Source organism: Temnothorax longispinosus, chromosome 3 (assembly GCF_030848805.1).
Source record: "Temnothorax longispinosus isolate EJ_2023e chromosome 3, Tlon_JGU_v1, whole genome shotgun sequence".
In the NCBI taxonomy this organism is placed as follows: Eukaryota; Metazoa; Arthropoda; class Insecta; order Hymenoptera; family Formicidae; genus Temnothorax; species Temnothorax longispinosus.
In genome coordinates, this window is record NC_092360.1 from 24,290,232 (window position 1) to 24,314,525 (window position 24,294).

At 45.3% G+C, this 24,294-nt stretch overlaps 5 protein-coding genes across 10 annotated transcripts; 3 read left to right on the forward strand and 2 right to left on the reverse strand.

The window, feature by feature from the left end:
* Window positions 1-97: 97 nt before the first annotated feature.
* LOC139810413 (uncharacterized) lies at window positions 98-3,968 on the reverse strand. 2 transcript variants are annotated; one of them, XR_011731327.1, is made up of 8 exons: window positions 3,823-3,968; window positions 3,054-3,280; window positions 2,564-2,756; window positions 2,396-2,496; window positions 2,168-2,304; window positions 1,747-2,088; window positions 1,087-1,634; window positions 98-1,024 (listed from the first exon to the last, which is right to left on the reverse strand). XR_011731327.1 is itself a non-coding variant. In XM_071773944.1 (7 exons), the coding sequence occupies exons 2-7, from the start codon at window positions 3,099-3,101 to the stop codon at window positions 1,319-1,321; spliced, it is 1,137 nt and encodes a 378-aa protein (XP_071630045.1). In that variant the 5' UTR covers window positions 3,102-3,280; window positions 3,823-3,968; the 3' UTR covers window positions 98-1,318. The 2 variants fall into 2 exon arrangements, 1 of the variants encoding a protein (XP_071630045.1); XM_071773944.1 differs by having other exon boundaries at window positions 98-1,634.
* A 1,006-nt stretch (window positions 3,969-4,974) lies between these two features.
* LOC139810412 (uncharacterized) lies at window positions 4,975-9,316 on the forward strand. 2 transcript variants are annotated; one of them, XM_071773942.1, is made up of 10 exons: window positions 4,975-5,332; window positions 6,126-6,410; window positions 6,484-7,266; window positions 7,393-7,609; window positions 7,697-7,893; window positions 7,970-8,209; window positions 8,325-8,497; window positions 8,604-8,754; window positions 8,842-9,011; window positions 9,082-9,316. In XM_071773942.1, exons 1-10 carry the CDS (start codon window positions 5,228-5,230, stop codon window positions 9,185-9,187), a joined length of 2,427 nt encoding a protein of 808 aa, XP_071630043.1. In that variant the 5' UTR covers window positions 4,975-5,227; the 3' UTR covers window positions 9,188-9,316. The 2 variants fall into 2 exon arrangements, with proteins under 2 accessions (XP_071630043.1, XP_071630044.1); XM_071773943.1 differs by lacking the exon at window positions 4,975-5,332 and having other exon boundaries at window positions 6,271-6,410; window positions 6,498-7,266.
* An 834-nt stretch (window positions 9,317-10,150) lies between these two features.
* LOC139810416 (mitochondrial ribosome and complex I assembly factor AltMIEF1-like) lies at window positions 10,151-11,211 on the forward strand. 3 transcript variants are annotated; one of them, XM_071773947.1, is made up of 3 exons: window positions 10,202-10,334; window positions 10,405-10,599; window positions 11,071-11,211. In XM_071773947.1, the coding sequence occupies exons 2-3, from the start codon at window positions 10,441-10,443 to the stop codon at window positions 11,107-11,109; spliced, it is 198 nt and encodes a 65-aa protein (XP_071630048.1). In that variant the 5' UTR covers window positions 10,202-10,334; window positions 10,405-10,440; the 3' UTR covers window positions 11,110-11,211. The 3 variants fall into 3 exon arrangements, with proteins under 3 accessions (XP_071630049.1, XP_071630048.1, XP_071630047.1); XM_071773948.1 differs by lacking the exon at window positions 11,071-11,211 and adding an exon at window positions 10,695-11,040 and having other exon boundaries at window positions 10,151-10,599; XM_071773946.1 differs by having other exon boundaries at window positions 10,253-10,599.
* On the forward strand, window positions 11,157-11,746 carry LOC139810414 (mitochondrial translation release factor in rescue). Its single transcript, XM_071773945.1, has one exon. The coding sequence runs from the start codon at window positions 11,157-11,159 to the stop codon at window positions 11,649-11,651; it is 495 nt and encodes a 164-aa protein (XP_071630046.1). The 3' UTR covers window positions 11,652-11,746.
* A 251-nt stretch (window positions 11,747-11,997) lies between these two features.
* LOC139810411 (uncharacterized) lies at window positions 11,998-23,017 on the reverse strand. Of its 2 annotated transcripts, XM_071773940.1 has the most exons (7): window positions 22,390-23,017; window positions 21,417-21,529; window positions 17,689-17,925; window positions 17,179-17,423; window positions 16,912-17,083; window positions 16,560-16,798; window positions 11,998-16,377 (listed from the first exon to the last, which is right to left on the reverse strand). In XM_071773940.1, the coding sequence occupies exons 1-7, from the start codon at window positions 22,511-22,513 to the stop codon at window positions 12,729-12,731; spliced, it is 4,779 nt and encodes a 1,592-aa protein (XP_071630041.1). In that variant the 5' UTR covers window positions 22,514-23,017; the 3' UTR covers window positions 11,998-12,728. The 2 variants fall into 2 exon arrangements, with proteins under 2 accessions (XP_071630041.1, XP_071630042.1); XM_071773941.1 differs by lacking the exons at window positions 21,417-21,529; window positions 22,390-23,017 and adding an exon at window positions 18,062-19,078.
* Between the last annotated feature and the right edge of the window lie 1,277 nt (window positions 23,018-24,294).

A 24,294-nucleotide genomic window follows, 5' to 3' on the forward strand; every position in this document is an offset into this window, starting at 1 on the left:
AATGAAAAGATTACGATAAGCCAAGATTTATTTAATATATATGGAATATATAGAATAATCGTGGAAGATGGTTTTTCAAAAAATTAAATTACGCACATGATTGTTATGATATTATATTATTTTGATAATTCATCCATTCATAAGCGTACAAGATTTTACGTAATTATAAAGTACACTTCTGTATTATAATCCGATTAATGTGGCAAATTTTTTCCATGTTATTCCGCAGGGTATCCGCGAATTCTTCTAAAATGAATAAATTTAACAATACTACATACATTCTGCTATTTTTAAAATTCAAGAATCGGTTATAAGTAGAAATTACGAAAATTTTTGCCTAATGTAGACAAGTCCAATAATCTTTAAATGTTTCGTAGTTGAAAATAGTCAAAGAAAAAATAAAGAAACTTGTCGAAGAGGAGAATAATCAAATACAATAGATTCGTGCATATTTTTACAAGACAATCAGGTTGTGTGTATAATATTATCGCAAGATCAAAATAAAATATAACTTGACTTTACTTTGATGAAATATAATGCATTGTACGTAACAAATACATTAACAATATAGATACACATAAAACCAATAAAAAATATAAATATATATATACATATTTATATGTATATGTATATATATTTGTATATGTATTATATATCTATGTGTATATAATGCTAAATCGTTCAACGATTTGTTGTCTCAATAGAATACGTGAAAATGACTAGATTTGACTCTCAGAAGCGACTCTTTAATGCTTCATTATCGATTAAAAGTTTAATACACGTACACACATGCGTCGACAGCATATCGGATTATTGCACGCATATTAAGCTCAAGTCTGTGAAGTTACGAGCATCAGCCGAAAAGCTAGCACTTATAGTGAGCCCTTGGTCGTACTCATTTTCTCTCGTTTCTGTGTGTAGGAAGAAAAAAAGTCTTCTTGTCTAGCAAAAAGTCTTCCGCTAAACACTCTGCTGATTATCGTCAATCTACAAAGCGCAAGTTCCTACATCCCTTTATGGCAGCCTATAACAATTAAAATTAGAATACAAACTAGATTGTTCCATCGAAAATCGTACAGTTTATACCCATTCGTCGTCGCTATCCTATTGCATGCTATATATGCATGAGACTGTCGTGATCGATCAGCACCAGTGAAGAGAACATTGATCACTCGTTAACGATAAGTCTTATAGTTGGTATGGTTGGTATAGTATCGAAATTCTCATGTGTTCAAAATCTCAATGCGTTATAGTCCCAGAGGACTATAAACCTTGCCAGATCGCACTATCTTTACGCATCGGCAACGTGTATCGCGATCTACTGTCTTCGAGGATTATCCGCGTCTTTCGAGCCCTCACCAGTGTCATTCATGTCTCTCGGATGATCCTTGGAATTTCTGTCTTTGAATTCGCGAGAATGGTAATAATGATTGCTGTCTCTTCGCGACGCCTGACCTCTGTATTTACGATTGTTGCCGTCGCGGCCGTAATTGCGGTACTCGCGCGATCGATAAGACGGCGATTCGAAACTGGCCGCTTCCGCTGACTTCACGCTGCCGTTCTGGAGTTGCGGCAAAACGGTCGAGTCCGTATCTGCCTGGTGGTCTTGCTTCTCGTGTCGATTCGTGCTGTACCTGTAATAATTCACATGTAGATTTTTAATGACTGCTTAGACTTTTCAAACATGTCTTTTATGATGAATTTACAAGTTTATAGATATAGATGATAGAATTCTATGAGCTATACCTCGGTGATCTACGATGCCAGTAGCTCGGTACTGGTAACGGTGGAAATTTACGAGACGTCTGTTCCTGCGTCGTACTCGTAGGCGAACCACGATTGTAATGGGAATTATTACCGTCGCGGGAACGTCCGTTTCTGCTAGTACCAGCATAGTTTGCCGAGGAAGCTGCCTTTAACGAGGCTATCTCCTTCTTTTGATCCATATTCTCCTTGTGCAACCGTTTCACCATCGCATACGATTCCTCCAAAAGCACAACTAGGCTCGCTTGCACGGGATCTCCGACTTGAACTCCCACGTCCGCCACTTCAACTTTGTTTCTCTGGTCTTCCGTTATGTCCAATCTCCTGCAGAATAAAAGAAAGAAACGTTAGCCTACTGTCACGACACGGCCCATATGATATACTTTCGTGTAAAACAACTGACTTTTTTTGCTGCTCTATAATGTTCGACAAGTACTGGTTATGTGTTTTCGCCTCTTGTAACGACACCTTAATATCTTGCAAGTCTTTCTCCAGAAGCTCCACTTGCAAAGGTGTTACATTGACACATATTGGGCTACCCTGTAAATTCAGGATTCAAACTTTTAGATGCTCGAGGTATCCATCAAAAGGCACAGGTATTATCAAATGATCAATAATGGTATCGCGTTACCTTTGATTTCGCAAACCCATTTCCATTATCTTCGGGCGAAGAAGGACTACTAGCCACACCATAGTGTGCTCTTTTAGAAAATACTAATTGAAATTGCAGATCTGTAAACGTTTATAAAACAGATTAGAGGCAAAATACTTGAGGAGAACCAATATAATTATCTGTTACCTCTATTTCTCTGACGCAGGCATTCTATCTCCTGATGTAAAGCGACCAAAGTTGCCTGATGTTGTTCTTGTAGAAACTTCACGTTCTGCTCCAGTTGCATTACTCTGTCCACGTTCAAGCTTTGATGCCTGACGTGTGCGAATCCATCGTTTCTTTCGGGCAAGGAGACCAAGTCGGGTGGTGCTTTCTTCCCCTTTTATACGAACAAAGGCTTATTAAAAATTTAAAGTTTTTCTCTCTTGTAATTGAAAGAGCATACAAAACTCGAATCTTAAAACTTGGAGCCTTTCTCTCTTATACTCAAACAAATAAATAATCAAACAAGTAATCTCATCAGTGAATTTTATTATGTACTTTCTACATTGAAAGGATAACAGACATTGATCAAAGCTAGGTCAATGTCTTGATTAAAATATACTTTAATCAAATTAAACAGCATTTTTTCTGAATGGTAACTTAACGTTTAATGAGAAGACGAGCGTATACTCACTTGAGGGAAGGGCACTGTTGGTAGTTTCATTAGCACTTTAGATGTCATCCTGAAGTTGTCGGTTGATACCAGTTAGAAGTTAGTCGTCAGTATCCTGGCTTTACCCTCGCCTATTTTTTATGATATCCGTTATATCTTTACCAGTGATCTAAGACACGCACTCAAACTACACAGTTGCGACTTGAGTTTGTTAGCGCGAATAAAGCTTCCTCAAGTGTTCTAGCAACCTGTGTGGAAAATGCATAATTTCACAATTAGTATCACTCTCTTATAAATACCAGAATCTAAATATCGCAAGAGTCGCGAAGGATCCACTTCACACTTGATCACAGGGACATTTATACAGTTTCTTAAAAACGTCGATCCAGGAGCTATTTAATTATTTGTTTTACACTCGTGAAAGCAAGTGGTGGACGGAACCGAACGAGCGAGGAAAGTTAGAAACGCAATAGCGTCAATCAATCGAACACGTCACTGTTCAGCGACTTGGTTTCGTGGATCGAACGCGCCGCAAAATCAACACGAATCGCCAAAGCGTATTATATTTATCTTTATGCGAGCGTTATGGATAAAAAAAGAACACGGACGATAATCGTAGGATTTGAAAACACTTCTTTCGGATCTCGCAACGCCATGGGGGAGTCTATATAAATGTTGCCGAGAAACGATCGCGGGAAACAAATTAACGAGGCTCGACCGATACGTCGCGCGAAGACTTATCTATTCGTTAAACGCGTAACGAAGTGAGAAAATTATCGGGCGGTCTTACCGAGCACCCTCGAGCTCGCGGCGAGAGGGAGTTCGCAGGACGAGAAGCGGAGCGGATGAGTCGCGGAGCGCAGCGCAGCGCAGCGAGGTCCGAGGGTTGAATGAGAACGTCCTGCGCGCGCAGCGTGACGTCATCGCGCCGCGCCGCGCGCGCGCGCCGATTGGCCGGCGACGTTCGAGCGTGGCGCAGCCCCGAGCCGCGGGACTCGAACGATCCGCGACGTGTAGCGACCGTCGTGTAGCGATCGTTCTCCCCGCGAACGCGACAGACGCGGCAATTCGGAAAGGTCGACCGGCCGACGCGCCATTTCACGTTCCATCCGCGTTTACGCGCCGCCAAGGCGAACCGCGAGACCGATTTCGACCGCGATTCCACGTCGCCGTTCGAATCTCGCGCGCTTTTCACGACCGGCGAGTCCGCCGCCTCTCGCAGAGGTGCTCCGCCGCTTCCCCGCGGCGCAGCATTTCCTGTATACGCGCGCCGCGGAGACCATTTCTCGCCCGCGATGAATCGGAAAATTGCCTAAATTGAGCGGGATGAGTAATTAATCGAAGCGAGCGACGCGGTGCGTCGGCCCGGCGTGGGCGGGACGCACGGAAAGCCGCCTCGCGTCGAGGTCGGTCGAGGAGGCCGCGCGTTGAGCACCGCTGGCGATTACACCCCGTTCGCCGCGGGTTAACCCGTGCCGCCGAGACGCCGCGAGTATTGATCCGCGGCGCGTGGCCGCGCCCACGCCTCTTCCCGATCGTATCTCACGTAGCCGGCGCGCTCCCAATCGCGCAGCTGACAAAAACCCGACCCTTCGCCCTTCGCCTCGTCGACCGTCGTTCCGCGTATGCGGAGAAAAGGAATTATAGCGAAGATAATATTCTCCCCGAAATCGTTTTCCACCGCGAAATTTCAGTTTGAAATTCGAATTCGAATTTTTTTTTCTTCCATCGATCGAATGGATTGAAAAAATTTGGCGCGTCTGGAAAAACGCTCGAAGAAACGCTCCGCATGACGAAACGCGAACAATACAATATATAGCGATTCGGCGTTCCCGTCCGCGAAAGGCTTCATCGCGGGGGAATCGATCGAATTTAATATCGTTGGAACGGCCTTGAACCATTGGGGGGGGAAGGGAGGGGATTGAGAGAATCCAACTAGGGAGAGATATCGATTTTTCGTGTCGCGCCAATTTCAGCCTATACACTATACAATCCGGACAAGAAGCTCGTATTCCCAAGTCGACCCAAGTCCGTCCGTCCACCGCGTTCCCATGCAAACGAGGGTCGTGCCACACGACGTCCCGTTTTTCAAGATCGTACTTCCCCCCTCTTTGATATCCGTCGTTTATGGCACGGCCGAGGGGACGCGAATGAACGCGCACCCCTCGAAATACCGGACATAACCAAGGAATAGGATGTCGCTCCTCTTGAATCCCGCGGAAACCGTCCTGCACCTGAGCGACGACGTGACGGAGGATCCGTTCCTTTCTGGAAATGAAAACGATGATTTTAACTTTAAGGTAGATTCCGCGGAATCTCGAGACAGTTCACGTAATGTTTCATTCCGCGTGCATATCCCTTCCAAGGAATGTGCGAAATGTTAGCGCCGCGGTTCGCCTGCAGATTCGGGTAGATGCGATAGATTTCATTGGTATCAGCTGCGTCCGCTCACGTTCTCCTGGCAAAGTCTGCTGACGTAATCTGACAGCAGACTGCTAACAGAAACCAAGTAGAATCTGTCATCTAGTAACAATATATACTATAAACGATTATGGAATGATGGATATGCTCGTTTCTGCAGTTAATCTGCCATCATGTTCTATCATCATCTTTTTATTACATTTCTATTGACATTGTGTCAACAAAATTTGCAGTACACACTTTGCAAAATCTATTTCGAATTTTATTAGCACTTTGAGCAGTTCACAGACTTGAATATAGAATATCAACTGGTATCAACTATCTGTCATCTGATTTAAACTCATATTTTATCAGCAGAATCTGTCAAGCTACTACCAGCAGGCTATCAGTAGAAACTATAAGTGGAATTTGTCGTTTCGTAATCATTTAAATAGGGGATACATCATTTAAATGATTACGGAATGACAGATTCTACTCATTGTCAGTTTCCACAGATCTCTTATCATAATCTGTTAACACTAATTTTATTGTATTTTTGCTGGTACTCTGCCAAAAAAAATTACAGACATGAGATCTGTTTTCAATAGATTTGGCTATTTAGGACGCTTCTCATGCATTTTATCGCTGATAAATACGAAACAAGACACTTATCTTATTTTTTTTCTATTACAGTATGTGCCTACAAATCGTTTCAAGTACATAGTAAAGGACGTACGCAGACAGAGATGTCGGGAGGAGGAGGAAAGCGTATGGGCATCTTTCGTCAGGCAACAAGAGCTGAATGGCTACGACAAAAATGGCATTCAGTCCTCTGTTCAGAGTATCAAACAGTTATTGGATGAAGGTATGAGGGAAGCGGATAAAGAACTTAAAAAATTGGAGATGGACATTTTGCCTGACGAAATAAGGAAAAAGTATAGTAATAAGACTGGAAACAATCAGAAAAAAAAGCTGAAGGTAAGCAAATTTTCTATGAAAATAGTATCACGAGGTTACATTGATTAGATCGCTAAAGCTCACATAATAATAGGTAAATAATATCAGGGACTCGGCGCCAAAGAAAGTGCCGATTATGAAAGATACCGGGACAGGTAGCACCACGTTGCTGCTTACGATTCCCGAAGAGAATAACGCTCCAGCTTATAAAAGAAGGCATGAGCCCGAGGACTTCAAGTCGTACGCCAGAAAGTCTCGTTCCGGTCACGCAATACCGCGAAAGAGGCAACCTTCGAGGCAGCTGCACCATGCGAGTAACGGTGTCGAATACAATTCCAGTCCTGAAAGCAGCGCGCGCCGCGACGACGTCGCGAATGGAGTCATTTACGTACGACCAGATCCGTTCACCATGCACAAGATCTTGACGATGCAGAGAAGGGTCTGCGACGTACTGGACGAAATCACGTTCAGATTGGGAAACATCTCTGCGCCGGACGGGATCAAGGACCTTCAGAGACGGCAGCAGTGCGTCGCTGAATTCGCCGTACGATTCTCGAGGAACTATCTGTACGATCTTAATAGATACGTCAAGGATATCCGGAGGCATATGTGCGTTATCTCGCCGCGTGCGATAATAAGGCCGAATCATAGAAATCTGGGACTGCACATGCATGCCATTGAGCACAAACTTCTTGCTGCTCATCAATTGTTGCTGCACGCATTGGTCGCCTATTGCAAACACATTCCCAGCTCTATTCCCAAGGGACAGCCTGGAAAGCTTAGAGAGATATTGCAAGTAGTTCTCGATCTGAAGACTATGTGCGATAGGCTCCACTTAAATTATTTTGATTCGGGGGACACTGATGTTTTGTCGCTGGTAACGTTATGGTTATGTTTACGCTATTAATATGAATTTATGCTAACTGATGATTGATAACAAAATTACAAAAATGAAAGAAACATTAGAATTGAATTTGCTTAAAAGTTGCTTCTTTGTTCGCAGGGGAAGGAGATTGAAAGCAAATGCAATACCGTTTTGTCAAATTTGAAAGTCCATGCGAATAACGACTTGCCCGATACTAACAAAACTCCCTCAATGGCATCCTTCACTCCAAACTCGACAAATAAAAAGCGACTTAATCGCAAACAATTATCTAATCGGTTAAGCATGTACAGCATGGACACCAAAGTTTCCAAAAATATTTCAAAACCCAAGACGAGTATGTAAAATCATTTTATATACTATCAAGTTTGATGTATATTATTTGCAATATTTTAGCTTATACACTATGTGCATTAACTTTTAGATTATCATCAAAAAGATAAAAGGTATAATGCAATAAATGTTAAGAGAGTCTCTAACGAGCTAATAACGGATCAGTCATATCCTAGTCCTATAACACCATCCAAGGATACAGGTCAGACTGGCATTAGAAAACATAGGACGTTCGCAAAAGAGGAGGATATAAAGACCATGATGGATATATTACCTATAGACTCAGATGTAAAGGATTTATTGCAACAATATGGGACAGATTTTTTGTAACATTAAAGTTGAAATACTTTGTTCTACTTTACAGGGCAACAATTTCGAAACGCAAGAAAGGCATAATAATGCAATGCTCACTAGGAGAATATGTAAAGTGCCGAGAAAGGGTTCTGGCAAGTTGCAGAATCGAAAGCAATTAGAAACTATAGAAAATATTGTTAAGAATACTTCCACAAATAATGACGACGAAAGAGAGACGGCGATTACAGAGGATCATTTATCTAATTTGGTGCCGGTTATAGCAGATTTCATGTCTTTTATTTCTAATAAGGTGAACTGCAGCGTGATGCTGTCTAAATTATCTTTTTTAAAAGATGAGACTATTCAGTTATCTCTAATTTATCTCTAATTCGATTTTATCGTAAGCGTTGCAAATTTACATGTAGCAAAATGAATCAGAAACGAGGCCAGCTTATTCTAAAACTAGTACGAAGACATTAATGAAATTCCTGCAGAAATATCAATTGCCTAAGAGCATGAATGCAAAAATAAACACAAGCACGAGCTGCGATATATGTTATTCAGGCGGCAGTGAATGTGAATGTCTTAAAACAAACAGGTACGAATGTGTGTGATTCACGTTACATTTTATAAATACACTTTTCCTTATTTTTTACTTTTGATAGCTAAAGAAATGAGATTCAATTTATTATTTTGTTTTAAAGAACTTTGACGGAGATGCGGAAAAATGGCGAGAATATGCAATTGATTTGTGTGTCGTCGATAGAAAATGCATCAAAAGTACCTCGTTATTGTGACGCGTCGTGTCAAGCGGATTACGAGAGCTTAGTGGAATTGCCGGATTTTGAGGCAAAAGTAAGTTATAAATAAACACTGAAAAATGGTTAGAGATATCCTGAAACTCAAATGTAACATTGTATGCTGATTATATGAATGCAATAGGTAAAAGAAGGAAAACTTATGGCAGACTCGCTGAATAACATCGAGCTTGTTGTTTCCGAGGAAATAGAGATGAGTTTTTTGAAATATAGGCAGGAATATCAACGATCGATGCAATCGATTCCAATGTACTCTAGCAATACGCAAAATAAACCATGGGACATTGTTGCTTGGTAAATATAATAATAACCATTTTTATGTTGAGAATTTTATCCTGTAAATGTGTTTACAATGTGTCTACAGGATATCTGATAAGCTCGTAGATGAATTGATAACGGAGATCGCAAAGGAGCTGCAAATAGATGACGTCATACAGAAGCTTTTCGAGTTAGAATTCCAAGAATTCTAACGTTATTTGAGGCTGCTCCTCTGTCAAACCTGAGAAATGCATAAAAAAAATTGTATAGGGATTTCAAATTTGAGAGATTTTATACTAAAAATGTCTAATTTTGGAAATATAATATTATGACTTTTTAAATTGTCTTTCTTTCCACCGAGCGATAGAAATAAGCAAGTATTTTTTTCTGACATCCACTGAGATGTAAATATGAGCATTATATATCCATGCATTTCAGTTCAACAAATCTACTTGATTCACAGTGAGCAAAATGTTAACAATATGGTAGCAGTTTGCCTGCAGATTCAAATGGAATATTTCAGCAAGCATGTATTTTACCGGTAGAACTTATTAACATAATCTGATAGCAGATTAACAGTAGAAACCAGACAAGATCTGTTATTTCATAACCGTTTAAATAGAATATATTATTTAAACAATTATAGAATGACAGATTTTGCTCGGGTTTTACAGTCAACCATCATACTTTGATTATATTTTTGCTGTCATTTTACAGACAAAATTTATAGTAGACACTTTGCAAAATCTCCTTTCAAGAAATTTGGTCATATAAAATTAAATTTAGAATTTTAATTTTAACTAATAATTATCACTGTTATCAGGACCTAATAAATTGTATATTAAGTAATTATGCGAAACAATGAACCTCCCTTTTCTCAAGTTCCTTTATAAAAAGGAGTGAACTTAATATTATTAGGACAATTTATCGTTGAAATAAAACCTTGCTTCAATCAGCAGAACAAACCGCTCAGTAGCAATCGAACGTGATTGGCTCTTACTTTTAGACCCAACAAATCAACGTAGCGCGTTGATAAGACGACACTCAACAGTTGTGTCTGCTGAACGCGGCCAATGAGTCGCAGTTGTAAGAGTCGTAAGAAATTGACCAATCACAGTCCATTATTCTCCTTGCGGTCGAAGAATAATGAACTATGATTGGTCAATTTCTTACGACTCTTGCAACTGCGACTCATTGTAGATGGCCCTTTAAATACTCCCGTCAGCTGATCTATATTGGAAAAAAAAAAAAAAAACGCCAGCTCGTTGATGTCGCCGCGTATCACCACTATCACCAGTGCCGCGCATGTTCTCAACTGCCGTGCAATATCCCTGCGTGGTCCGCGTGGCGTGAAAAACGGTATATTTCTAGCATTATGCGAATCGATTCAAAGCGCGATAATAATATCTCATTTTGGATATATGTCTAGTCATCCAGTCAATTCAGTTGATTCCGACAAGTCGCGATGAGCCGACAAGCTGTCCTAAGACTTTACAAGGACATTCTGAGATACGGCGAAACTTTGAGGCTCACAAATAAGAAGTATTTTCGCTACAGGATCCAGACGGCTTTCAGGAATAACAAAAATCTGTCCGACGAAGCGACGATAGACTTCCAATTGAAGGTAATCACGCTGCGTATCGAAATGCGAGTAGCGTACCGCTTATAACCTCTCATTGTTTCTAACCTATAAACTGTGGTTTCAATATTTATTTCAAGTGTACTACGTGTTAAATAATTCCGGATTCCGGAGAGAGGTTGAAGGCGCTACGTTAATCTGAAGAAAAGTTAAAATTCGTGGACGTGTATTCGGCATATAAGAGCAAGATTAATTTTTCTTTGTTATGTTTATGTAATCTACCTTATCTGCATATTAAAGATTATATTTTTGTTATACATATATATTTATGTGTATATGTAGTCTAAATTTAAAACTAGAAAAAGAAAAATTAAATGTCATACATATATATTTACAATGCTTAATTTCTTTTCCAGTGTTTAAATTTTGATTGCATTATGTATGGCGTTATGTAATCTCTAAAAGTTCCCTGTTGATCATTTAGGACTAATAATTTCTTTATTTCTCCTTTCACAGAAGGGTATGAAACTCTTGGAAGCTAGGAAAGTGGTATAGATATCATTTTGCTGCACCAAAAGACTTATGAAGACAAAGGAAGAGTCATGTCAGCGAGGTCCGTGTTGACGTGTTTAAAAATCCACAATGGCATTTGTTCGTTGGGCAGCCGCGACAAGTTCCTTCAGTCCTTAGGTGTCGCGATTAATTGTGAAAGCGTACAAGTTCGCAATAAGTCGTTCAAGCGTTATCTCGATTACTCGAACGTTCCCAAGCTGGACGAGGCTGACCTTGAGGAGCAGTTCATCCGCGGCAGCGGTCCGGGTGGCCAGGCGACGAACAAGACGAACAATGCGGTCTTATTGAAGCACAAGCCCACGGGGCTCGTTGTCAGATGCCACGAGACGAGGAGCCAGTGGGACAATAAGAAACGTGCGCGCGAACTCCTGGTGACAAAGCTTGACAACTTGCTGAACAAAGAGCGCTCCGTCGAGGCGCAGATACGTGCCCTCGAGGAAAAGCAGCAGACGCGACAAGACTACAAAAGAAGGAAACTGAACGAAATGAAGAAAGCGTTTCGCGAACGCGAAGGCTTGACGTGACGCAAGTTGTTTCGTGTAAATTACCTTTAGAATTTACATTCTAACCTGATTTTAGTTTTAGAAGTAAATAAAATTTATACACGAGACAGACACAAGAGACTTATTAATGCTAACCAATTAAATCCATCAAAGTCAATGAATTTAGATTGTGAGATACTTGATCGTTCTCCAGAAGTACAAAAGCTCCGTTTTACTTTAGGACTAATAATTTTTATTAGCTGGTTAATTGGTCTCTGAAATTATAATTAAGATAAAAAACAATCTAAAATTAGACCAGAGTTAGTTGAACTTATTGGTAATTTAATCTAAGGAAGATTATTTGGGATTACAAGGAGGTGCAATAAAATGATTTTTAATGGAAAATTTGCATATCTTTAATAATAATTTCTCTTTCTGAACTCATGAGCGACTTACAGCAATTCTGCTTGAAATAATGTATTTGGATATACTGGGGAATCGAAAATAAAGATTATTACCTTCAATAATATACACAATGTAACAGAAATGTGTGTATGTGTTTCTGTATGTATGTGTATGTGTGGTATGTATGTGATTACAATGTTATAAAGCTGTATGCAGTCTTGCGTACTCTAAAATGTAATATACTCTAAATAGAAATATAATCCTTAATCGTGATCTGAATGAAACGACTGTTATTAAAAATGGTACACAATTTTCGTTTACATAATATGACGGAAGAGAAAAAGAAATAAAAAAATGAGGAACGACATGGTACTAGTAAAAAAAAGATGTAACTGCTCCGTCTCTGAGAATACAACGACCGCATCTAAAGAATGTACACAGTGGGACATACCGGGTGGGGAGTGTTAAAACTAACCACCTGAAAGAACGTTACTAAGTAGAATGGTATCACTAAAGAGAGAGAAAGATATATATATATGTATGTATAATACTATGATGTTAAATACTATTCTACGTACACAAATAATATTTTTATACACAATGTACACTGTGGCGGAATGGGATATCGGATCGCGAGATCGATAACTGACCACCATCGTTGAAATCTAAGCCGAAGTGCAGCCTCTTTCTTCCGCGTCTCCGTTCTCCAGGTTTTCAGCTGCTCTTCAACCACCGGCCGAAGTGTCCGCGGCCGGACTTGACGCGTTTTCTCGGCGGTTTGGGGTTCGATCGCGGCGAGCTGCCGGAACTTCTCAACCGCCGGTTGCTCGCCACCGTCACTGTCGACAATATATTGTGATCCATGTCCACCTGATCGTCGAGCTTCATCATCCGTACGACCGGCTGGAACTCGATGCTCGAACGACGCTGCTCGAGCTCGGTGGACGATATTATCGACGGACTGACGCGTTCCGACACGTGGTCTATCGTCGGATCGGACGACTCCTGGATGTTGTCCGACGACGAGATGGCTTCGCTTTTGCGCTTCACGCTGCCGCGCACCCCGGAACCTGGTGGCTGTTTCTTGTTACACGGCGTAATACTCAAGTAGGCATCCTTTTTACAATTCTCGACCTCGTATATCATCCCGACGCGATCAGGCGACGATAGATTAACGTTGTTGCGGGTAACGGCCGTTCTCGGTTGACGTTTTCTCGAGTAGATCCGTTTCCGCGAGCCTATCCGACCGCGCCTCGTCGCGGCGAACATTATACTGTGACGACGTTTCAACAATTCCCCCGTGTCGGACGAGTTCTCCTCGCAATTGCCACCGCGCAGCTGCCGCTTCGGCGATAACTCGGAACTAGAATTGTGGTGTTTCTTAGGAACTATACCGGTCTCCTCCTTTTTACACTGCAACTGTACATTATTCTGATTCTCGATTTCCGTGTCCCGCGGCTCGCAGCCATCGGCGTTGGTGACGGTGACGTCGCGCTGCCGTTGCTTCCTGATGGGCGATGACTTCGCGACCAAGTTCTCGGCGATCGCGTTGACATCTTTCCTGCCGAACAGGTTCTTCTGGTTCTCGTGATTCTCATCGTTGCCCGAATCGTTCTCCATGACCTCCTCAATCTCCGACAGGGGAGATTTTTTACATGGATAATCTTTGTTCGACAGATGAGTCTTATTCGTCCCATCGTCGCACGCATTTTCCGAGACGGACTCTATGTAGTTATCCGTACACACTGATAGGCCCGTGTTGTCATTGCTGGTAGCCTCTATGCTTCTGTTTCTCTTCCCGGGCGCCTCGGGATACGATTTGTGAGACGTGGTGCAGGTTTCCAACGAAGCGTCATCGTTGCTTTTCTGATTGACACCCAGTCGTTCTGCAGCCGTCGGCAACGTGATGTTCGACGCCTGAGAATCAGCTCCCTCCGGCAATCTGGTGGCCGTATCCAGCGTGCGACGTCCGGCAAAACCGCCATCAGAATAGAGTCTCTTCTCTGCCAACGATTCCCGGTCGCAGTCCGCCAAGATCTTGCTGTTTGCTTGTATTTTTTTCTTCATCTTGTTACCAACTGGCCAGCCGGTCCGATTTTTTCTTCGTTTCCGTCGTTTCAGCGGAATGTCCGTGCTTGCCTCACCACATTCCGAACTAGCGCACGACGAGTTGTTCTCCAGACAGTTGGTGATGTCTTGACAGTTGTCGAGCAACTCCAATAGATTCGGTGGTGCGCCCTTCGGCAAGTTCGTATCACAAAAACCATCCTGCGCCAAATCCAAATCAGGTTCAAACGAATCGTCCAACTCGGTCATATTTTTTGTGCTTAACATCTCATCGATCGTCTTCGCCATCTCTTTTATCTCCTCGTCCACGTCCAATTTGAGATCTGGCTTTTGTTCGAGCTTGGGGGTGTTCACGCGCGATTTGACGGGCGGCGACTCTTCTATCGTAGGTAGAGTCGACGACTGCTGTTCCCTTTTGCGGATTATGGTGGACATAATAGCTAACGTGGATGCGTGACAACGCGGGCTCTTCCTTGGCGAACGTCCCATGGAACCTACACCGCGACCGCGGCCTCTTCTCCTGCCGCTGTCGATTCTGCTCTGTGCCTTCAACAGCGTCTCATGGAAGTTCTCGATCTCGTACGGCAGGAGAAAAGGCTTCATCGCGTCGCACTCGCTAAAGCAATGCCAAAACTCGGCGCCCGTGTCCTGACGTTGATACGTTTGATACCACGGCTCGGACTTGGGTACCGACTCGAAGGAAAACTGCATCTTCTCGATCTCTGCCGACGGCTTGGACGGATAAATTTTCTCGACAACGTTTTCGGCTTGCAGCTTGCAATCTTCCGGTTCATGTGCTGATTTCTTCGTCGTTCCGTGTTCCCTACCGCCATCCACGGCAGTGTCCTTGATACCGGTCAATGGAGCCTGGTACCTTAGCCTGCTGCCAGGCGTTTCGAACTTGTAGTAGTCGGTATTGTCCTTGATGAACGCTTCGGCCTGTGTACGTCTTCTCTTCCTTGCTCTGCCCAGGTGCACGGAATCCTGCGAATCCTCTTCGATAATCTCCTGCTTAATGGGACTGGAATTTAACGACGAATTCGGTGACATGGATGAATTGACATTCTCGTTGGCCTCGCTGTCCGTCTCTCTGGGCAGCACACTACTTTGCTCACCATCGCTGGTTTGCTCGCTGGAATCGTCTCGTTTTGGCTCGCCGAACATAAAGGACTCCGCCTCGTCGCTCAACAATGACAATTCCGATTTCCTCACGCGTTTAAACCGCACTACCACTGGCTTTTCGTTCGACGGCGCCTCCTTCTTCTCCTCGTCCTCGATGCCATCTTTCGATGCCGCGTGCTGCGAATTGCCGCCTGGCACCGCACTTGATCGCAGCTTATTGCCCAACACTTCCACTTTGTAGTAGGCACGATTGTCCTCTATCAAACGTTCTTCCACCGATAGTCGATGTCGATATCGACCTCTAATATTTCTGCCGCCCCTCCGATTCACGCGCGGATGCTTAGGCTTCACGTGCCGAGTATTCTCTCCTTGCGACACTTTCAAGTCCCTCTGTTCACTCTTGTCGTTATGCCCGTTGCAAATGATCTCGTTCGCATCACTCAACGAAAATTTTCTCGGGTCTATCGTCACCTTGTCCGCTTGCAACGCACAATTGTCTCTCTGAAACGGATCGTCTTTGCAACTTCCCACAATGTAACTATTGTCGACTACGTCGACTTCTTTTACCGCACACTCTAAAATTCTCGCGTTTTCATCACCGTTACATTCGTTCTTGTTATTGAGATAATCTGGATCCTCCGATATGTGACGCGAATTTATAATACCATTTTGCGCATTTCTATGTACGATCATCGATTGCAACTTTGGTGGATCCAGATTACTGTGCTTATTATTGATATTATCTTCCTTACTGTTGTAAAACTCGATATTGTTCGCGAAAGGTCTGAGTTTGTAGTCTTCCTGCTTGGGTCCCTTCAGGATATCCTCCGTGTATTTCTCGTCCGGGTCATCCTCCTCGATCCAGATAGTACCTTTCGAGCGCTTCTTGATGGTAAAACCATCCAATTTGTCATACAATTTATCACTCTTGTCGACTTCGTGCCACGGACTGCCCTTTGACCTGAGGAGATGCCCGCTCTCGTGTTTCGTACGAGTACGCAGATTATGCGGCGAGCTTAACTTTAGATTAAGGTTCCTGCGCGCACCATTCACCATTTTTATATCCTCAACAGTATAGTTACTTAAAGTCTTGGTGTTCTTGTTAACTTTCTCCTCGGGCAGTACTACGTTATGAAGATTGCCATCTCCATTGGGGAATAAGTCACAGTCTTTCCTACGAAACAACGGACAGAAATAAATCGAATTGGCAAATGGGCGAAATGCTAACGATAATTTTTTACACATGGATATCGACACGAACGTGGATAATTTCTATATTCAACAAATATTAAATATTAAATATCGATGAAATTAAAGAAGAGAATTATGTATAAGATTTTATTTTCGAATACTTACTCAATATTTGATCTGTTTAATTTTAAGAACGCCTCCACGTTGGCGCCTCCGTTGATCAATGTATCCAACGACAAAAAATTGTCGTCGTTCCCCACAAAGTTCAGATGCTGCTCGCTTTGCACATGCTTCGACAAATCGTCATAATGAACACGACAAATTTCGCAATAGCCAGCGACCAGCTGTTCCGTTCTGCGGGCACGTGCAGCGGTGGCACGGGGTCTCCGAGTCATTTCTTTACCCTGTCCATTCGAAAAAAAATTGCCCATGACCTTCTTAACGTAGAAATTCGATTAAATATTTTTACTTGCTTATCATCAATATGCTATGTTTTATATAGTAGCGAATGATGCACCTCCGCTTTATTTATAGATTCAATATCCCTCTTATTCTCCTTGACCTCTTTGTTCGTCAATTTGCTTTCTCGTTTCTCCTGCTTCTTTGCGTCGAAAGGACACGAACCAGGATCACCGTCGAAGTTTAACGTGGGCCACGATGATAATTCCAGGAACACTGGTCTGGCAGCTCTATAAATAGGAACGTAACATGGGAGATAATTTCACACAAGTGGACAGATATACGTGAAATTAGAATGCTGCGTAACATCACTAACGACGATTACCTGTGGATAGAGTCAAATTTCACGTATGGTCTTTTCAAATGCTTGACTTTCGTCGAGCTATGTTGATTGATTTGTTTCAAGTTAGAAGTATTCTTGATAGATTCATAGATCTTGTCGAGCCAAGTCTGAAACTTATCCGTCGTCCAGATAGGAATTCCCCAACTGTGGGCGTTGTTTAGCGGATCCACGAAACACTGTTGTGGTTGCGTCAGAGCACGTTCCAACATTGCATCCACCCGCGATTTCTATTGAGTTGGATACATAAAACAATTTCGAAATTATCGTACTGTCGCGTTACCGATTTGCAAATCTACTATACCGGGAAATTTTACGTTACATAAATTTTTTTCTTTCACAAAAGATAAGGGAATATCGAGAGGATGCACAGGAACAAAGCGATAGATAATAACATTGATTTCTTAATCACGATATTAACAGCACCAAACACAGTTTCTATGCGATACATTGCAAGCTTGACACAACTCGTTCACTTTCATCTTTCCTACTTACAGATCTTTGGGTAGTTTGACCCCGCAGAGTAGAATTGGACGAGGGGCATTCAGAACTCAATAACGGCGTCGGGGGTGTAGGAGTCGGGACTTCGACGCTTTTCAGGGAGCGAGGTCCTCCACTGCCACCACTGACGCCGCAAGCCCATCTATGTATCTCGAAGTTTGTGTGACCTGCCTTATCTACTCTATCACTGGCTACAAGATTCACACTGCGCACTAGAAACAATTCGACCTCCTAGAAACAAAGGACAGCAAGTTGAAAGAACGGTCGGACAAGGGGGAAAAAATGCAAAGCTGGCAAAAAGCAGAGAGGTGAGCACACACACAAGCGTACGACACAAGTGATCAACCAACATATCAAGATCGCATACTTTCCGAGGGAAACGCGGGGCTTCTCTCTGGGCTTCTCGAGCTTCTCCAACGCGGACAAAGGAGACCTTCGCGAGTGTGCGTGCGACAGAGACAGTCCGACTTTCGAGGAAGTTTATCGTTTGCGCAACGAGCAAAACGTCGCCGTCGCGCGCGCGACGTACCAACAGTGCACACGTACGTGTGCTGGTGTGATGCGCGAGCGAGCCCGAGATGGGTTGGCTCACATCGTGTTACGCTGACGTCAAGTGATTTCGCGGCTTTCCTCGAGCGTCCGCGTCCGCGGCGGTGACGGTGACGGTGACAACGGAGGCCGACCGTTACGCCGAGGAAGGCGATTCGGCCGGGTAGGCGCGCGCGTGCCGTCACGACTGGTCTTCATGTAGCGGACGCCGCGACTCGCCACCCGCCACCGGTCGCATAGCGTTGTTCTAATAATACGACGCGGCGCGTCGGCCGCCAGCTGTCCCTCGTCCAAGGCACCGGGAGGTAGACGCGAGGAGACAACACGTGGAGCGGCGGCCCCCGGCGTGAGCGGCGACGAAGGCGCATCCGACGCGTAGCGACCGAGAGTCGGGCGAGGACCGAGGACGCGTCCTCGAAAGTCACGAGCGTTCGCCGCCTGTCAAGCGACCGACCGCTCTCTGCTCCGCTTCACTCCGCTCCGCTTCGCTTCGGCGGCGGCTCGCCGATTATCGCGGGGCGACCCTACGCCAGGCACGTTGGGAAGACGCCGCGTCTCGACGAGACCCGACAAAGCTACGTTCGAGGAGGAGAGGACGGGAGCACGGCCGGGCGGAATGAGCCACGGGACACGGGACACGGGACGCGACGCGACTCCACTCGCGCTCGCTACGACTGCTGGCCCCCGCGGCGGACAACTGTCACGCACAAAATGGCTATTCGCCGTTAGCAGCTTGGCACGGGGGCCTGGAGACGGCGCGCGCGTCCGCTCCTCTCGCGCCCGACGTCGACGGCGAGGACACGCGCGCGACTCCCGTCCCGTCCGTTCGCGTCGTCGGGCGCGCCGCCAATGCCGTCGCCGTCGCGTCGCCCCCCCTCACCCTGGCTCTGCTTTTCGAAATTTTCGCGCACACCCGCGCGCACCGTACGGCAGATGAATTTCTCGCGGCGCGCGGGTGCAGATGGCGCGACGCGCGCCGGTTGCTCGCGACCTCGCGATTTGTTTGTCAACAGATAACGACGACCGACGACGGCGACGGCAATGACGGATCTCCGCTCTGCTCCGTTCAACGACGACGATTCGACGCACGCCGCGGTTTGACAGCTGCTCTATTAATAGGCCCCGTTGCGAGGCGACTTTGTATCCGTGCCCTTCCGCTCCGCGCCGCGAGGAATTGGCTCGTTCGTCCGGTTAAACCGCTGAAAGTTAAGGCAGTAAAAAACCGATACGGAACTCGTAAATGTGTAATGTCAAGTGAGACATATCGTTGTATCGATTAAAAAATATTCCGGCACGTTTAGAGCGCGCACGAAATTTAGTCACGCGTCTCTAGAGCGTGTTATATTAACCGCGAAATCTCTACTTTTCAAGTTTTCCCTTCCAATCTCTCTCCGAAGAGAATTTTCTACTCATTGTCCGATATTACGCCGCTAAATAACCGGCCCGCATACAGGAACGTACTATCTACCCTTCATCCGGTGCGACGCGCAAATTTTTCGCCTCGCAATATCGCTTCCCGGTTTTTTCTTTTCTTTTTTTCTTCCGCCCTCCCCTCCCCCGGCCCCTTTTCGAAGTCGCGAGTTTCGCGGACCGCTCTGAAGATGGCGCGGGACGCGAGAGGCTCGCCGCGGGAATTGTTTGTCAACAGAAAAATCGTTCGATCGGGGTCGCGTCCGCCGAGGCGCGCGCGGCTCCCGAGACGGTGAATACGTCGCGCGTTCGTCGTCGCTAAAGCGGCGCAAACGTTGCCGAGAGCGGCTCGAATTTAGGGCGTAGCCCCCGCGCGGCGCGACGCGGCGTGGCAACGACGCGGCCTCGCGCGGCGAGAAGAACCACGGCCGGCGCGGACGCACGGAAACCCGCTTCCTCGCGCGCAACGCTCGGTCACGTCTGCGAGCCGCGAGGGTCAGCCCGAGAGAGCGTCGGGATCGTCCGTCCCTTTTTTTTTCCTAGCTCCGCGCGCTCCGAACCTTCCGAGCAAGACGAGCATCGCCTCCGGAGAAAAAGAAAAAAAAAGGAGGAAGAGCGGGGGGACTGGGGAGATGGTTGGAGACAACTTAGCGCGACTCGCGCGGATCACATGATCGAGGACGAGCGCGGCGCGAGTAGGCTAATGTTTTATGGAAAACTGTTTCGGTACCGTTTGTGGAAAGAGAAATTTTTTATCTTGGTAGAATATTTATGTAGCAATATACCCCGTGTATGATATAATTGATAGACGTCTTAAAAATGGTATGTATGAATTGAAGCATCGTCAGGATCGCGAGGAATTAATCGAACGTATCGAACCGAGGAGAAATTATAGCGCAACTTCGGTATAACAAACGTATTTTTTTCTATTGGAGATTGCCGTTGCGTATTGGCTCGCGACCTAGTTACAAAATAGAAGCAAAAATAAAACGGCAATCGCGATTATCTCTCGAAGCAAAGTTAAAACAATCGTCTACCGGCAATTTCCTTATAAATATTCTTTGGCGTAATATATATTATCTGTATTAATATTAATTCCATTACTGCACATATACAATAGAGGAATAAAACGACTTCCTTTCAGTTGCCGAAGATACCGACGAATGCGTGATCTCAAAATCTAGTTTTCCATCAGAGGACAAATTTATCAGCGGATGACCCAGTCCGCGAGCGGAATTTTTCGGGACCGAGTTTGCCGTGTTCCGGCAGTTCGATAATCGCGCGCGTACTCACAAGCACGATCGCGTGGCAACGAGGTCGATTTGAATGGCCGGAGAGCGCATCGGTCGCGAGAGATGGAGATTCGAATTTTTTTTTCCTTTTTCGTGCGCGCACGCGTGAGCGTTTATATACGTACATGTATGTGTGTGTGCGTGTGTGCGCTCTCTGTAGGGGAGCGAGCGGGCGTTACGTCGAAGCGGCCGTAGGCATAGTGATCGAAAATGGCGGGAAGAGAAGAACAGAGAGAGGGGGGAGAGGGAGAGAGAGAGAGAGAGGGCGAGCGGGCCGAGGGGGAGGAGGGGAAGAAGAGAGAAAGAGGCAGGTAGAGAAAGTGAGAGGGGGGCTCGCACACTCGCCCGAAATACACCAAAACGCTCTGACAAATCGATAAGCGGCGAGAAACGAAGCGGGAACCGCGGGCTCCGGGCTGCGGGCCTCTCTAACGCAGCATCGCGCAAGCAAGGAGATGAAATGCAACTCACACCACCCAACTCCCTGATCTGTGCCTCTAGCTTGGCCGCAACGGCATGGTTCTTTATGTCCAAATAGAATGACTTCTCTCCCAAAGGTTGCGGGCCCCTTCGTATACGAATATCTACAAAAGAAGTTTTAAAAACCTTACTTATTTTTGCACGCTGCGATCAGTGGTGGGCAACGATCGTTTGTCACACCTGTGTGTAGGCGCGACGAGGCGTGACAAAGCTATTCGATTGCCGATCCCGAATGAATCGATTGACGATAGGTGTTAAAGTGTATAAGATCATCGGAAAGGTTTTTCTCTTTTTCGCGGACTTGTATAACTTTTTGTTTTTTCGACGAACGCGTCACGGGGGAGACCGGGAGAGGATTCGCGCTTATCGTATCTCAGCTGCTGTCTCGCATTCGTACCAACCGCTGTACAAATCACATGATACAGACAAATTGGTGCGGCCTCTAATCAAGCAATAATAACAGTCTTGTTACTCACATCCAGAGAACGTATTACAAGACGGGATATACAAAACGAATCGTCATTAGTATTTGGACTGTACAGCGAAGGGAACGCTGGTGATCGTTCAGAGTACTCGTTCCATCATCGGCGAAGATTTCGCTATTTGCACGTGGCGTCCAAGCTAACACAGATTCGGAAGGCATCTCGATCTTCTGTAAAACAACTCGAGTTTCTCAGTGACAGTACATATGTATACAACGATCGTCTCTTCGCCGAAGATACTCCGAGCACTCTCAGGGATCACTGAACGCTCCCTCGGCATATGTTTATGCATATGTGTGCGTGTGTGTTTGTGTGTGTGTGTCTACGTGTGTATGTGGGTAGAGAGAGAGAGAGAGAGAGCGAGAGACAGGCAAGTAAAACGCGTGTTAAACACAAACCGAGTAAACGTCTCTACGCAGTGTCCATTAACGGCCGGCGCGGGTTATTATGCAATGCGGGAATTACGCGGTCGAAAGGCCTACCTGGCGTTTGTCCGGTTTGTCGCGGATCGAACTTGTTCTCTCTCGACGGCTGTCTGAGTTGCTGCTGCTGTTGTTGTTGCTGCTGCTGCTGCTGCTGGTATTGGTGCTTGGACGGCGATACCATTCCTAAGCGATGATGATGCAGCACCGCACGACGTACCGCAACGACGTTATCCCTGACTCACTTTTGTCCCTCGTCCTCGTCGTCGTCGGCGGCAACGGCGGCGGCGCACTTCCCATCCTCATCGACACGCCGAGTAACGTCGCAGAGGCGCGGTCGCATGCTCCGCTCCGTCCCTCGCTCGTTTTTCTCACTCTCCTCTCTCTCTCTCTCTCACTCTCTCTCTTTCTCTCCCTACCTCTTTTACTCTTTCGTTCTCGTTTGCGGGAATGCGCGCGTCACAATCGTGGCACCTAGGCCAGGAATACGCTTGATCGCGGCTACCAATCTACGTGTCGTCGGCAGACGTGATCAGATCGCATCTTCGGTCAACGCAAAACCACAAAAGTCCGAATCACTCGCGCTCGCTTCACAACTTCGCACCACCAAGTCTCCTCGAACTCGGACCTCCGCTGGCTCGGCTGTAAACTGAAATCTCACACGCACTGAAGTTAGCGACAAGAACGGGCGGCGACGGAGCAAGTGCAGGGCGGCCAACATCACCGCGCGCTCGATTGCCGCGACCGCGACGCCCGTGGCGAGTGGCGAGTTCGAGGGGACGAGTTGTTTGTTGTTTGACGAATCGAAAGCACAGTATAGGAAATTCTCCCGCGATTATAAAAGGGGATTAAATTAATTTAATTCGTTCACGGGATATGTCTTCAATCTGTAAAGAATAATAAATGGGCCAAAATGATGACAAATTATTATTGGCCGCGTTCAGCAGACCAAGCCGCTCAGTAGCAATCGAACGCGATTGGCTCTTACTTTTAGAACCCACCAATCAACGCAGATTGTTGATAAGACGAAGTCAACAGTTGTGTCTGCTGAACGCGGCCATTGCTGCATATGCATCGAGATTTCAGGAAGTAATCGACCGCGTTCAGCAGACACAACTGTTGAGTTCGTCTTATCAACACTCTGCATTGCGTGGTTGGTTCTAAAAGTAATGCTGGGTCTACAATGCGAGTCGCAAAGTCGTGAGTCGCAAGAATTGACCAATCACAGTCGAATTTGAGGAGAATAATCGACTGTGATTGGTCAATTCTTGCGACTCACGACTTTGCGACTCGCATTGTAGACCCAGCATAAGAGCCACGCACATTCGACTGCTACTGAGCGGCTTGGTCTGCTGAACGCGCCCAATGATAATAATACTACACCTCTATGATAGTGACGCGGAGCGTTAATTTTCATCTCGCAAATGAATGAGAATAAGTTTGACGATTAATGTTTTGTTGCGCAACAAAATCTCTTGCGAGAAAGCGCGGACATTCCTCCCATTGAAGGAGTGAAGGTTTTGTTTATATAATTATAAAACGTATCAAATTATGTATCGTTCAGTTAAAGGTTATTCTACATAGAAGTCGTAGTCGTGAGTTGTAAGAAATTGACCAATCACAGATTGAATATTCTCCTCAACTTCGAATGTGATTGGTCAATTTCTTACAACTCACGACTACGACTTCTATGTAGAATAACCTTAAGCCCCTTGCACAATAGGCGATAGCGATAGCGATAGCGACAGCGACAAAGTTGCCGACAAAGGTATAGCTTTGTCGGCAACCTTGTCGTTGTCGTTATCGCCATCGCTATCGCTATCGCCTATTGTGCAAGGGGCTTTACATTGGTCGCGTTCAACAGACCAAGCAGCTCAGTAGCAATCGAACACGTGATTGGCTCGCCTTGTGTCCACGATGCTAGAAATCGCTCCGAGATCTCGGACAGAGAAAGAATTAACCAAT